At 44.7% G+C, this 13,605-nt stretch overlaps 1 protein-coding gene across 14 annotated transcripts in view; it reads left to right on the top strand.

The window, feature by feature from the left end:
- The window catches only part of TRERF1 (transcriptional regulating factor 1), a 209,175-nt gene extending 197,116 nt beyond the window's left edge, over window positions 1-12,059 (top strand). For 11 of the 14 annotated variants that reach the window (XM_060403632.1, XM_042237295.2, XM_060403631.1 and 8 more), the window contains 3 exons: window positions 2,202-2,402; window positions 4,952-5,199; window positions 8,327-12,059. In XM_060403632.1, coding sequence (XP_060259615.1) covers window positions 2,202-2,402; window positions 4,952-5,199; window positions 8,327-8,651 — 774 coding nt within the window. In that variant the 3' untranslated portion in view covers window positions 8,652-12,059. The remainder of the gene's footprint in view (window positions 1-2,201; window positions 2,403-4,951; window positions 5,200-8,326) is intronic. The other 3 variants (XM_042237304.2, XM_042237300.2, XM_027958622.3) reach the window with 1 other exon arrangement.
- Window positions 12,060-13,605: the final 1,546 nt, after the last annotated feature.

Below are 13,605 nucleotides of genomic sequence, written 5' to 3'. Positions count from 1 at the left end.
GGCAGCCCACCAGGCTCCTTCATCCCTGGGATTCTCCAGGCAAGAACACTGGAGTGGGTTGCCATTTCCTTCCTCAATGCATGAAAGTGAAAAGTGAAAGGGAAGTCGCTCAGTCATGTCCGACTCTTAGCAACCCCATGGACTGCAGCCTACCAGGCTCCTCCATCCATGGGATTTTCTAGGCAAGAGTACTAGAGTGGGGTGCCATTGCCTTCTGGGATACCTTCTTAAGTATACCCTATTAATACATGGTCTCAAATAGGCATATATACCATACTGTGAGTCAGTGAGTATTAGTTGCTCAGTCATGTCCAACTTTTTGCAACCCCATGGACTGTAGCCTGCCAGGCTCCTCTGTGCATGGAATTCTCCAGACAAGAATACTGGAGTAGGTAGCCATTCTCTTCAGGGGATCTTCCTGACTCAGGGATTGAACCCGGGTCTCTCACACCATAAGCAGGTTCTTTACCATCTGAGCCACCAGGGAAGCCCCATACACCATGTTAAATAAGGCTAAAACGGAAGGAGTGAGGAGCGTGCTAAATGCCCACATTACTGGGATTGTCTTTGACTCTCATCTCCAATCCAGACTGGAAAAAGAAAGCTGGTGGTGTCTGGATCCCAGGGGTCTGGCTTCTGGGTTCTAAGACTCATAGGCTCAACCAGCATTGCATCACTGGCCAGAGTGAACCAAACTGGAGCCCACTTGCTTCAAGCAGTGGGTGTGCAGAGCCCAGTAGAAACCAGTGACCCATCAGGGTGGGAGGCAGCTGGCCAACCCCTCTTTGTTTCCTCATTTGTTAAGCAGGCGGACTGTTTACAGTCTATCCAGTGACATAGCAAGTGTGAAAGCACTTCACACACCATGAAGTGCTGTGAAACAGAAGCTGAAGTGAGGTTGCTGGAATACAGAGTTTGCATCCTTGGTCCTCAGTCCTTCTAGGCCCTAGGAGCAAGCCCTCCTCAGCCAGCCTCCTCATGCGGATGGAGATTGCAAAATAGGGCACTCAGTTCAATAAAAGAGCCGCCCAGGTTCCTGCCCTCCCTCCCAGGCCCCCAGTGCCTCCTCCAGGCTGCTCCTTTAACTGTCTTGTTGACTTCAAGGATGGTCAGGATCTTCTGCGTAATTCATCTTGTTGCTGTTCTGAAGTAGACGGAGGGGATATGGTTGCAGAGAAGATAATTATTCACAGAAATATTTTTCTTGTTCTTTTTCATAGAGTGCCTCTGAAAGGCATTTCTTCAAGAGCCTATGACCAGAAACAAACAAAAAAACATGAGAAGTAAAAGGAAATATCCGATCCCCTTCCATTTCTGCCCCTTTTCAGAGCCATTGTGGTTCACTCTTTGATCCTATATCCTGACAAGAACAGAGCAGGAGCGCATCAGAATGCCGTGGGTCATGTGCCTGCCAAAGGTCAAATCAATATCTCAGGTGTCTTGCAAGGAAGTGTGATAGAAAACCTTTGAAAACAAATCATGGGGGGAGGGGACATATGTATACCTATGGCCGATTCATGCTGATGTATGGTGGAAACCAACACAATAGTGAAAAGCATTTATCCTTCAATTAAAAATAATTAAACAAACAAACATGAGGACTTCCCTGGTGATCCAGTGGCTAAGACTCCACGTTCCCAATGCAGGGGGCCCAGGTTTGATCCATGGTCAGGGATCAAGCCTGCAACTAGAGAGCCCTCGAGCCACAACGAAGACCCGGTGCAGCCAAAATAAGTAGTAAGCTTAAAAAAAATAATGAGAGGGCTTTGGTCTCTGCCCAGCGGAGTTCCACGGTGTCGTTTCTGCTTGGAAAACCTTCTCACTCCCCTGGAAGGCAGAGCAGCTGCAAGTGGGGCAGCCTGCCTGGGTTTTGGTCGATGTCATGTTCTGCTGGTCTCCAATAAGGGGGAAAAACTCCACATAGAAAAATCTCTCCTCTCTGCCGTAGCACATTTTTTTTTAGTGATGAGGGGACCCAGAGTGGGCCTCGGGAACTTGGTTGCTCTCAGAATTCCAGGTGTCCAGTGACCAACCTTGTCCCTCCTGAGAAGTCTCTGCCAGCCACTCCCTCATGCACAAAGATGCCGACACAGCCCCAGCATCCAGGCCCTCTCTCCTTCGCTGGCCCCTGGGTTCTGTTCATTACTAAAAATGTCGTTTGGGGGGGGTTCCCCCTTTCTCTTGTATTCCCTTAACACCAGACGAGTGAAGAAGATGAAGAGGTAGAGGAGGAGGAGGATCCGGAAGAAGACAGGAAATCCACAAGAGAAGAGGAGAGTGAATTGCCCAAGTCCCCGGAGCCGCCGCAGGGCCCGGTCCTGGCTCCCACAGAGGGGCCGCCCCTGCAGGCCCTGGGCCAGCCCTCGGGCTCCTTCATCTGTGAAATGCCCAACTGCGGGGCGGTAAGTGTCTCCATGTCCTCCGAGGCTCTGGGACTGGTGAGAGCCGTGCGTACAGCCGGCTTAAAGAGATGATGCCTTTTACTGCAGTCTTCCAGCAGTGAAAGCTGGGCAGAGAGAATCCACTTGACCATGCTTTTCTTTCTTTCATCCATTTACTTGTTTGGCCCACAGATATTTCTGGAGTCAAGCAGAGTCAAACACTGTGCCACTTGCTCAGAGGACGCAAGTCCTTTTCTGGCCTCAGGAAGCAGGTGATTTAGGCTCTGCAGAGGCCTTGGCCTCCAGAACTCACACTTCCTGTTTCGTGGTGCCTCCCCATTGCTCTGAGCTGTCCTGGAAACATGCATTGGAATGCTGTGGGAGAGCCCCCAGAGGAGTCTCCTTTTATGGCATAATTACAAAGATCTGGCTGAAGTTTATCTTTGTACTCTTTGAGGGAAGCAAAAAAAAAAAAAAGATTTACTAAGCAAATTAATCATGTAAACAGGCTGAAAGCGTGTCTGTTTAATTACTTAACCTAGTACTTCTTATTAATAAGTACGTTAGAAGCATCATCTTGCTAAAATAAAAGCAATTCACCATTTGATCATTCGTAGTGCTAAAGCCTTACAGAATCTGTACTGGCTGATATAAGACTCACTGTGTGTTTTGAAGAATATATTTTTTAAATTGTTAACTTTGGACTGTCAGTCATCCACTGGTCTCCTGTGAAGTGAAAGTTACTCAGTTGTGACCAACTTGTGCGACAGCATGGGCTGTAGCTCTGTCCATGGAATTTTCCAGGCAAGAATACTGAAGTGGGTTGCCATTTCCTTCTCCAGGCCAGGGGTCTCCTACTCATCTGAGTTGCTGAGCTTTTCCCAAATCAGGTTTCTTAAAGCTGTACACAACTGTACAGGCACGTTCTAGAGGTATTATGCAAAAAAAAAAATTAGAATATATGATTCGTTTCATATGAAGCCGTTTCCCCCAAGTTAGTGCTTACTCTGCTTGTGTGTTACATAGGATAACACTCTTTTCCAGAGTGTATTGAATGCTGTTTATTGAGTCTGTCACTTAGATGAAGACAGCAGCAGTCTTTCAAATATTTTAGACTCTAAAGCTGAAATTTACTTGATTCACATCTAAGAAAAAAATTAAGAAGTAAAAAAAAAAAAGATATGTACATCTTGCATTGCCTTTGAAGAGATCATAAATTGCTAGCTTGTTTCTGTCTTTGATGTTTAAAGACCTAGATGCTTTACTCCATCATTACCGTACTGTATAGAACACTTCCATTCAAAAAGTGACTTTAAATGACGGTCTTTTTGGTGAATTTGTTTAGAAATTGGTTGCTTTCTCAGTTCACAGTTTGGGTCTACAGTAAATTCTTTCCTGTGAGGGGAATCATCTTTTACTTTACCCAATCAAAAATGCTCAGTGGGATGAATGTTTTTTCGTCACTTCAAAAAAACAACAGAGGGGAAAAGAAGTGTGTTGGTTTTATTTGTTGCCTAACCATGGAAGTTTTGGTTGCTAAATCAACTAAAGACTTTTTTCCCTGCAAGACTATAAACAGAACTCATGAACTTAACACAGCAACTGTCTGTGGCTGGGTGGTTCAGTGAGTACTCACATTAGCTGGTGCATTTAGCGATTTGGAAGTCAGGGCTCTAGGAATTCAGGGGGTGGATCACTTCCCTTTACAGCAGTGAATCTCACTGGGGAATGATCTCGTTCCCCATGAACATTTGGCAGTGTCCAGAGGGAGACATTTTTGTCACATCTGGGGAGGTGCTCCTGACATCTGGTGGGTGGAGGCCAGGGATGCTGCTAAAGACCCCATGATGCAAAGGACAGCCCCACAACAAACAGTCATCCAGCCCAAAATGTCAGCAATACTGAGGTTGGGAAACCATGCTTTACGGCAAGCTTCAAAAGACTGAGTCGTTTCCCTTTTTATCATTCTGTAGTGAAATTTGGGGGTCTGAAATGTGGCTTCAGCACTGGACTACTGACTGGGGCTTAGATATAACGTAGAATAGAGCAGAGTGGCTAATCAGTGTTTTCAGAGCTGTGTCTCTTAGGGTTCTAGGGATTCCTAGGGGAGATAGAACTGAGCAAATAGACCCAGTTCTGGAATGCCGTCTATTTCAGCCAGAGCACCTCTGCTTATAACTTTGAGCTTTTGAATAAGATTTTTTAAGTAAAAAAAAAAAAAAAAAAAAGAGCAGGGAAAAAAGTGGGAGGAAGTTTCTGGCTGAAAAAAAATGTTAGAAAGCTGGTCCAAACCCCTTCATTCTACAGATGGAAAAAATAAGGCGTTCAGAGGGGAGATGGCCCAATGACCTCCGTGTATGTTGGAGGCGCTGGGTTGAGCCCCCAGTCTTTGATCGTAACAATGATTTGTTGTTGGCACAGCATTTGTGGTCGTGGTATTTGATCTCTGTTTTCTGTGGCATTTGCCCAGAGTTTGCTTATGTAAAACCCCTGTGCCTTGTCATTAGACTCTGTTTCAAGTATCCCATGTTGTACCAATGAGTAACTAATAACCCTAATTTCCTTTTCAGGACTGTAGATGTCATGTCACTCCCTTTCTTCCCCAGGTGTTCAGCTCCCGGCAGGCACTGAACGGCCACGCCCGCATCCACGGTGGCACCAACCAGGTGACCAAAGCTCGGGGCGCTGTTCCCTCTGGGAAGCAGAAGCCTGGCAGTGCCCAGAGCGGGTACTGCTCGGTGAAGAGCTCACCCTCCCACAGCACCACCAGCGGCGAAACAGACCCCACCACCATCTTCCCCTGCAAAGAGTGCGGCAAGTAGGTAGAACTGGGCCAGGGATGGATCTAAGTGTGTGATGAATAAGGCCTCTGTGGGGTCTGGGCCAGGGTGGCCTGAGATGTCTCCAGGTAGAAAAAGAACCCAGACTCTCCAGCTTTCCCTCGTACCATCCTTGGGGGCGGCGTGGTACCTCGTGGCAGATGGACCTTGTCTCTGACTCAGAATATGGTCACTCTGATGTCCTAAACCCTAATAAGGATGGACATCATCAGAGAGCAGATCTCTAGTGACAGAACTTCACTCTTCCAGAAATGATGGATGGGACTGATTCCCAGCTCTTCCCTTCACACCCAGAGCATATTCACCAGGACTGCTTTCTTTGCATCCCTGCCCAGTGATTTGAGAATGGCTCTAAAACATCTAGTCAGGAACTCTCTGTAGCAGAAATGGCTTTTCTAGCACCGCTGATGACTCCTGCACCCAGGGTGGACATCTTTAATCAATTGCTACACTCTTTGCTACTGTATTAAGATAAGACTCCAGTGCTTTTCAGTCCTTTAAATCCTCATGCTTCACGCAGACACAACCAGTTGATCACCCTTGACCCATGAGAGAAAACCTATTTGTCATCTCTGCCCTTTTAAGTATAATTTTAAACAGTGAAAAGGGAGAAACTGACAGTGGGCAGTAATGACAGCCAGCCTTTACTGAGCACTTGATTTTGTCACATACTTTGTGTGCCTGAGTTCTTTTAAACCCACACAAAAACTCCAAGTGATGCAGATACTACTTTATCCTTGGGTTACAAATAAGGACTGAACGTTAAGTAAATTGACATGCCCCAAGTCACACCCCCAGAAAGAGCAGAACTGAGATTTGAAGCCATCGGTGTTCAGATACAGAGCCTGGGTGTCCGACCACTCTTCCATCCCGTGGGTTTGCTTTGTTTGCTTATTTATCACTGGTAAGATACACACAGTCCCTTCCCACAGCATCCGGTATAGAATTCCAGTTTATTTCTCAGTGAGTCTGTGCTACGAGGGGTTGTCACAAGTGACTTCCTTTAGGAGCCTTACCGAGTTGCTCTTCCTATAACCTGCAGTGCTGCAAACACGCAGGGTTACCTGGAGAGATGCCCACCAGGCAGCTGCCAAAACTCTACTAAGGGAACATCCTTGGTTGTATGAGAGAGGCCACCCAGGACCTCTGTTTATAATATTCATCCTCATGGAATATTTCAGGCATTTTCCTTCCATTTATCAGTTACTCAGTGCTTGCCTGGCATTGTTTTAAAGGATGTTTACATGTATGTATTTATTCCTTAGCCCAGTGAAGTACGTACTCTTAGCCTTAGGTTAGTGGCACCTGCCGAGGTGAGTTGGAACCAGCAGCTCTCTTCCTGCAGAGATGGGGAGACACACTTAGGATCGGCCCCCTCCTCGGGGCTCTAATGTCCTCCAGAACCAGGACATGATGCCATCTTCATGTCACCAAGAAATAAGGGAGCCCCTGGATTGACCATCAGGCTTATTTACTTGAAACAATGAAACCTCCTTAGTCTGACTTCCATCTACTTGCCCTGGGGTGGAAGAGAGAGGCAGAGAAGAGGGTCACACCAGTGTCTTCTGCAAGGAACCAGCACCTTCTGCTCACTTCCCCCAGACAGGCAACAACTCCCTACTCCACTAGGTGGCAACAAAGCACATAACCAAAACTAAGTATTTCCTGCTCTTTCAGTGACATTCAGTTTTTCTTGTCCTGTTTTTATGTTGCTTGGGATCTTTTTCAAGCATAACTCCAGTTAAGATTTTATGGAAAATAAAAATATTTTCTATGGTTTTCCACACTAAGAATAACATCAGGCAAATGTTTGCAGAGTGCTGCTTTTAGCTGCTGAAATTATGTTCATCACATTAGACAGTTTTCAGCATCATGTGGTGATTCACCAACTCTGTTCTAAGACACAGGTCTTACAAATCAGATCTTTTTCTCCTTTATGAGCTCAGGAATGAATATTTATGCTACCCACCCTCCCCTAAAACAGGCAGCCTCACCTCTGGACAAATGTTCTCTGAAAAAGGTCCAGAGAGAAATATTTTAGGCTTTGCAGGCCATTCTGTCTCTGCCATTTTAGTGCGGAAGGAGCCATAGACGATACATAAACAGAGAGACATGGCTGTATTCCCAGAAAACTTTATTTACAAAAGCAGGCAGCATATGGGATTTGGCCCACTGACCATAGTTGGCAGACCCCTCATCCCAGGATTTCTCAACCTGGGTCTGACGATTCCTAGTTTGAGGAAGAGGGCCTGCCCTCAATATCGTAGAATGTTTAGTGACATCCCTGGCCTCTACCCCACTCAAAGCCAGAAGTGCCAGCACCACCCAATTGTGACCATCAGAAATATCTCCAGACGTTACTCCCTGGGAGGCAGACCCACCCTCAGCTGAGAACCACTGTTTCATTCGAAAGTTAACAGGAGCCAACTGTGATATATGATGGCCAAAACAAGAAGGGATCTTGGGTGAAGAGGACTGCTCGGTGCAGAAGTCAAGTACAATGAAGACCGAGGTGGGGCTGTTGGATTTGGCCACATAGTTACTAGCGAGCGATCTCAAGCACTCGGGCTGAGCACAGGGGACGGTGCTCCACTTGGAGAGTGTGGAGGATGGAGGAGCAGTCTGTGTCGGCAGAGACCCCCCTGGAATCTTGACGGGAAGAACAGGGATTGGAGGCCAGAGGCAGAGGAGGGGTTGTTTTATGGTGGGAACCAGCGGGGCTGGGCTGCATGATTTGAGGGTTCTCAGTTGGTTGAAAGGGCTTACCTAGCGATGGAGATAGAAAGAGGGACGAGAAGGAGGGAAAGGGGCGTGGGCCCCAGGCCACAGGCGGACAGGAAAGCTTTGAGAATTCGTTCTCCATTGTCACAGGGAGAAAGCCCAACACACATAAATGTCTTCCTGTCCCCATCTTCTTCCCTTGGAGAGAAGAGAAGTGACAGGTCACTGAGGGAGGAGGTCTTCGGAGCTAAGGAGACCAGAACACTGTCAGTACCACCCCAAAGCAGGCATGACCGCACACCCACTGTTCCCTCTAGGACCCTTGGATTTCCAAGAACTCCGATGCTCTAAATGTCTCATGCTTCTTTTTCCTCATTTTTATAGAGTCTTCTTCAAGATCAAAAGCCGAAATGCACACATGAAAACTCACAGACAGCAGGAGGAACAGCAGAGGCAGAAAGCGCAAAAGGCAGCATTTGCAGCCGAAATGGCAGCCACAATCGAGAGGACTACGGGGCCGGTGGGGCCACAGGGGCTGTTGCCCCTGGACCAGCTGAGTCTGATCAAACCCATCAAGGACGTGGACCTCCTCGACGAAGACGTCGTCCAGCAGTTAGGAGGCGTCATGGCAGAGGCCGAGGTCGTGGACACCGGTCTCCTCCTGGATGATCAGGCTTCAGTTTTGCTTCAGGGTGACACAGAACTCTAAAGGCCCCGCGTGTCGCTTTCAGACAGCAAAAACCCACAGCCTCCAGCCTCCAGCCTCTTTCATCAGGAAACTGGGACTGCCTGCTTGTTTTATAATCATTTTAAACTACCTGTTTAAAAAGTGGTCTTTTTTTTTTTCCAGGTTTAGAAACAAATCAGTTTTTTTCTTTTCCTTTTATTTAAAAACAATTGTTTTTATGGGTGGTTGGGGGGAATAAATAATTGGCACAATTCTACTTTAAGATGTGTTTCATCTGGGCTAGGCTACATTCCCAAGAACTCATTCCTGGCTGGGAATGAACTTGACATTCATGTTCTTTTGCTTTTTAGATGCCAACCATCCTGATTGCCTTCTATCCCAAAGCTTGCGTGAGTAAGCGAGTGTGTGTGTGTGTGTGTGTGTGTGTGTGTGTGTATAAAGCAGGCTGCTTTCTTTTTGCTGGGGTCTTGGATCATCCTTCCCCACCAACAGTCATTTTTGTATTGACCTCATTCCACAGTTTGCAGTGAACTTGGCATCTTTGCTGGGAGACCCTGCTAGGAAGTAGCTCTCCAGTGAGCAAAGTCAGCCTTGTGTTCCACGGCTTTCTTCCAGCATACACATCATTTGAAGAGTTGACCAAATGTGGAAATAATTTTTCTGCCTGCCCTGCGCATCACTCAGCCTAGCTCTAAAACCTGAGTACTGTATCATTTCAGGCTTTCCCTCCTGGACAGTGGTTTACTGAGAAGGTGGTTCATAGAGCAAGCGTGTCCTCTTCCCCGTGCCCTGAGGACCGGCTGACTCCAATTCACCCATTGGCAGAGGCGTACTTTGGCCTGAGCTGACTGACTGCAAGTCCGTCTAGAGGAAAATAACCCCAACTATTAAGTTGCCAGGGTTGTTTTTAGGGAAGATAGTCAAGGAGCACAGATCAAAGTATCTAGAATGCCAAGCAGTCTTCTTTTGCCCAAAAACTAGCTCAGAAGAGCCCATTCCTTTTTGCCACACTGTTAATGGTCTGTGGGGTTCCACAATTACTCTGTGCCACTTGGAAGTACTATGAAACCTGATTCACTGGGATTCTGCTGTTACTCATCTGTACAGGACCGAAGTTTACTTTGACGCTAACTCTGAGGAAAAGGGTTTTCTAGCAAATCTGATGGTGAATACAAGGGAAATAGCATTAAAGGCCAACGAAAACAGTTTCAGATGCCCTTTTGGCTCCATTGTTTGCATTCAAACCGTGAATTTTTCATTAAAGTCATTTACCAAAGCTCTTCTAGAATTCTCCAAGCAACATAACTCTGCTCTGCCTCCTGTCCCTGCCGGCAGGGCTGCTGTTTGTACCTGAAGGTATTAAACCTGTAATCCTTCAAAAATGGCTTTCAGCTCAGGCTTTTGAGCTGAGTCAGACTGCTCTCTGGCCTTCGTCAGGGCAAACGAGTGCCCGCCTTCAGATTAGAATGCGGTCCCAGCTCAGAGCTGACGCGTCTGGCTGGTGACTTCCGAGCAGGGGGCTTTCCGGCCTTCCCCCACCCCAAATAGGTTGATGCCCCAGCTCGTGCAGGCGTGGCAACCCTGCCAGGGCACTTTGCTGACAGATGTCAGTGGAAGGATGAGGATAGGAACAAAGCATCGTTTACATTGTCTCTGCAAAAGCGTTAAGCGGGCAGCCACGACCCACAGCAGGCCCATGCAGGCAGTGTCCTCTGAATCTCAGGAAAGCCACGGACAGAAGATCAATACAACGGTTCCTTTCATGCCATCATTTCTATTCTCAGAAAAAAGAGGTCTTGAAAGTTTCCTTTTTTTCTTTTTTTGTTTTTAGGGAGGGAAATAATGTGTCATTTGCTACCATTTCTGACAAGTTATTCGATGTTTTGAGTTCAGAACTGCCTGGGCAGGGCATCAACTTTGTGGCAGAACTATTTGAGAACCGTACCAAGTGTAATACCGGCTGATCCCATCTGCCCCAGTGACTATTTCCCTCCACGTGTGGGTATATGAGAGGGTTCTGGAAGGGTTCTGCTACTGGATCTCTGAAAGTTTATCTGGCAAAGGAGCAGACACCCAGGAAAAATGTTTATACAGCAAATGTATGCATTCTGTTTGGAGATTTGCCCGGCTGTTCCAGTTTAAAACATTAAACTGAGTTGCCAAGGCAAAAATATAAGGCACAATTTAGTTTTGACTTTCCATGCAGTATACCATAAGCATTTTTGACTTGAAATAACCAAAGAACTCCTCCTTGACAAGACAGTTCACTTTGCTGAATTAGTATTCTTCTTAGCGTCAGCGCAGAGGATGACTTCATAGTAAAATATTGCACTTGCTGTTTTTCCTGAAATGATTCTGCCTGCATGTGCGTGTTGCACACCCCAGCCCATCTCTCCTCACCCCAAAGAACTATTCTTCCCGATGGTTTATGTCTCCAACCCATTACTGTTTACTATCAGATAGTTTTTCATTAGTGAATTTAGACCTCTTTGAGAAAGCTTGTATATAAAAAGTTAAAAAGATATATTTTATGGAAAAACCCATCTTATTTTCAAATATATTTAACTGCTGTTCTATTTTATTAGAGGAAGGTTGTAAATATTTTCTAGGAGTTCTATTGTAAAGAAAAGTATTTTTGAAAAAAAATTAATGTAATAAAAATGAAAACATTTTTAAATGGTGGTTGTGATTGCTTCCTGTTCTGGCTTCGTTGTGCTCTATTCGCAGGAAATGTCTTGCATGCCTTGCCATGTTAGGATGTAATTTATTCCGGTTTGCACTATTTTCAGTTGGCATCATAATATCTAATGTGCTCCACTGTATCTTCCCCTGGAATGCAGGTCCCTTGGTCCATATCAAAAGCACTATGTATAGCATATTCATACTTTTTTCTTTTGTAATGTGTGTATTTTTAATAAGGATTTTATGTAACATTTTGGCAAAAAAAGAGGACAGTATTTTCTAGTGAATTTTATAATACATTTTGCTAAAAATGTTTCTTCCTAGGTCAGTTTTTGTTAAGGTGAACCAAAAGTCTTATTTTCCCAGGGGTTTAAAAAAAAAGTTTGAAGCTTGAAAGCAAAGTTATATTTAAACATCATATGTAACAAATAAATAAAGATGTTTTATAGACTTGTCCTCAAAAGTTGCATTCCTTAAAATACAAAAACAACTAGGGCATTCTAGGTTGGTTCCCCCTTTGTGATGAGCATTTTTTTTTTAATTGCCACAATACTATTTTTCAGAGAGCCAGGAGCATTTTACTTAAAAGTTTCCAGTCATTAGCCTTCTCAGAAATTTATTACAGTTCTTATAGATAGGCATTCATCAGAGATGTAACCAAATAGACACTGTCATATTTATTTGTGAAAACCTGATTCAATATTGCATCAGCTGCTCTGAAAATAAAATTTATCTTTTTGAGTTTCATTTGGCTTAACATTCCTTCTTTTTAGCCGCTGAAGTGACTTCTCAATGCTTATTTACCATTAGTTGGTTTCTAGAGACTGGTTTAGAAGGGTGTTGATCAGATTTAATGCTCATATAAGTGCCCCCACCCCCACTCAGGAGGCCAAGCTGAATATTTCTGCTTCTCCAAGCAGTGGATGAGCCATTTGAAGGGTTGATGGTCTCTAACCCACAGTAGTCACAGTGCAGTTTCAGGGAGTTCAGTAATACACGAGTTACTTCACAAGGAACCGCCAACAAAATCCAGCCCACCCTGATTTACAGGCATGGCTAATCTCGATTTCCAAATTCTAAAAGGTGTGTTTACTTTTTAATGCTCAACAGCAAAGTTCAGGAGAAATCTGAAATTCTAGATTTTATACAGAACTTGATTTAAATGGGGCATAGCTGTTCGAGACCTTGATCTTCTACATGCTTTGGGGGTTTTATATTTTTAATTTGGGCAATTCTGGTTCTGTACCAAAGAAAATAAGTCTTCCTTTACAAACACTGTGCATTTAGCCAGTGTTGGAAATTTAAATTCTGCTTCCAGAGGCTCAGGTGTCCAATCTGAAGATTTTAAGTTTTTCATTCATTACTCATCTACCAGGCACTATTCTACGCTGTATTACACATGGGGGAGTTGAGTGGATAAAGAGGACTGTGACATCATTCCTGCCTGCATGCCAAGGAATTTAATACTTGGGAAAAACATACAGGGTCTTGGGAACAGATCCAAGTCCACCAGCGTGAAGAGCAAAGCTCATGGTTTATTACTATTACTGAACCATCTCACCATCACCCACATAGTCACAGCAATTTGCAATAGGTTCTCAGCAACTATTTGTTAAATTGATTATCTCTAATCTTCCAGGTATGCTTAGCTGCACGTGTGTATATGTACATAAAACCTCTTCTGAGTTCACCTAAAGTCAACTCTTAGTTCCACAGACCTCCAGTCTACCTTCCTTGGCCACAGCCAGCCAGCTGGGGACTGAGGCTGAGTTTTAATGTTGACATAAGCAAAACGTAATTAGGAAGTCATGTTAAGAAACTAGATAACATATTATTATTATGTATCTAATATTAGTTAATATTATTTAGATAATAGATTTTGAGTCTCAGATATCCCTGTATAAAAAGAGCCAAAGGACGCATTATTTCTTTATATGAGAATCTTGAAAAAATCTAATCTTCCAGCCATCCCTCAAGGGATATGTTTAATGTTTCTGTTTGAGTGTAAAGGCCAAGCAGTCATATATGCTTGATCTACACTGCAGCACACACATCCTTAACATACAACATGGATCTCTCTTTGGGCTGTTTGGGGTCATTATTTCCTCTGCTTCTGTAATTTTGACGGTCTTGATATTTCTTCTTTTCCCAACCACTTTATTTAAAGGCATGTTTGACACATAAATGCTATATTTATTGTGTACAACCTGATAAGTTTGGAGATAAGTGTATAACCATGAAACCAGCACAATCAGGGGAGAAGGGCTGCCTTTTAAAACAGAACAACCAGTGT

This window comes from Ovis aries, chromosome 20, assembly GCF_016772045.2.
Source record: "Ovis aries strain OAR_USU_Benz2616 breed Rambouillet chromosome 20, ARS-UI_Ramb_v3.0, whole genome shotgun sequence".
NCBI lineage: Eukaryota > Metazoa > Chordata > Mammalia > Artiodactyla > Bovidae > Ovis > Ovis aries.
Note: the sequence above shows the minus strand (reverse complement) of the source record. Positions and strands in the feature narration are given on the sequence as shown.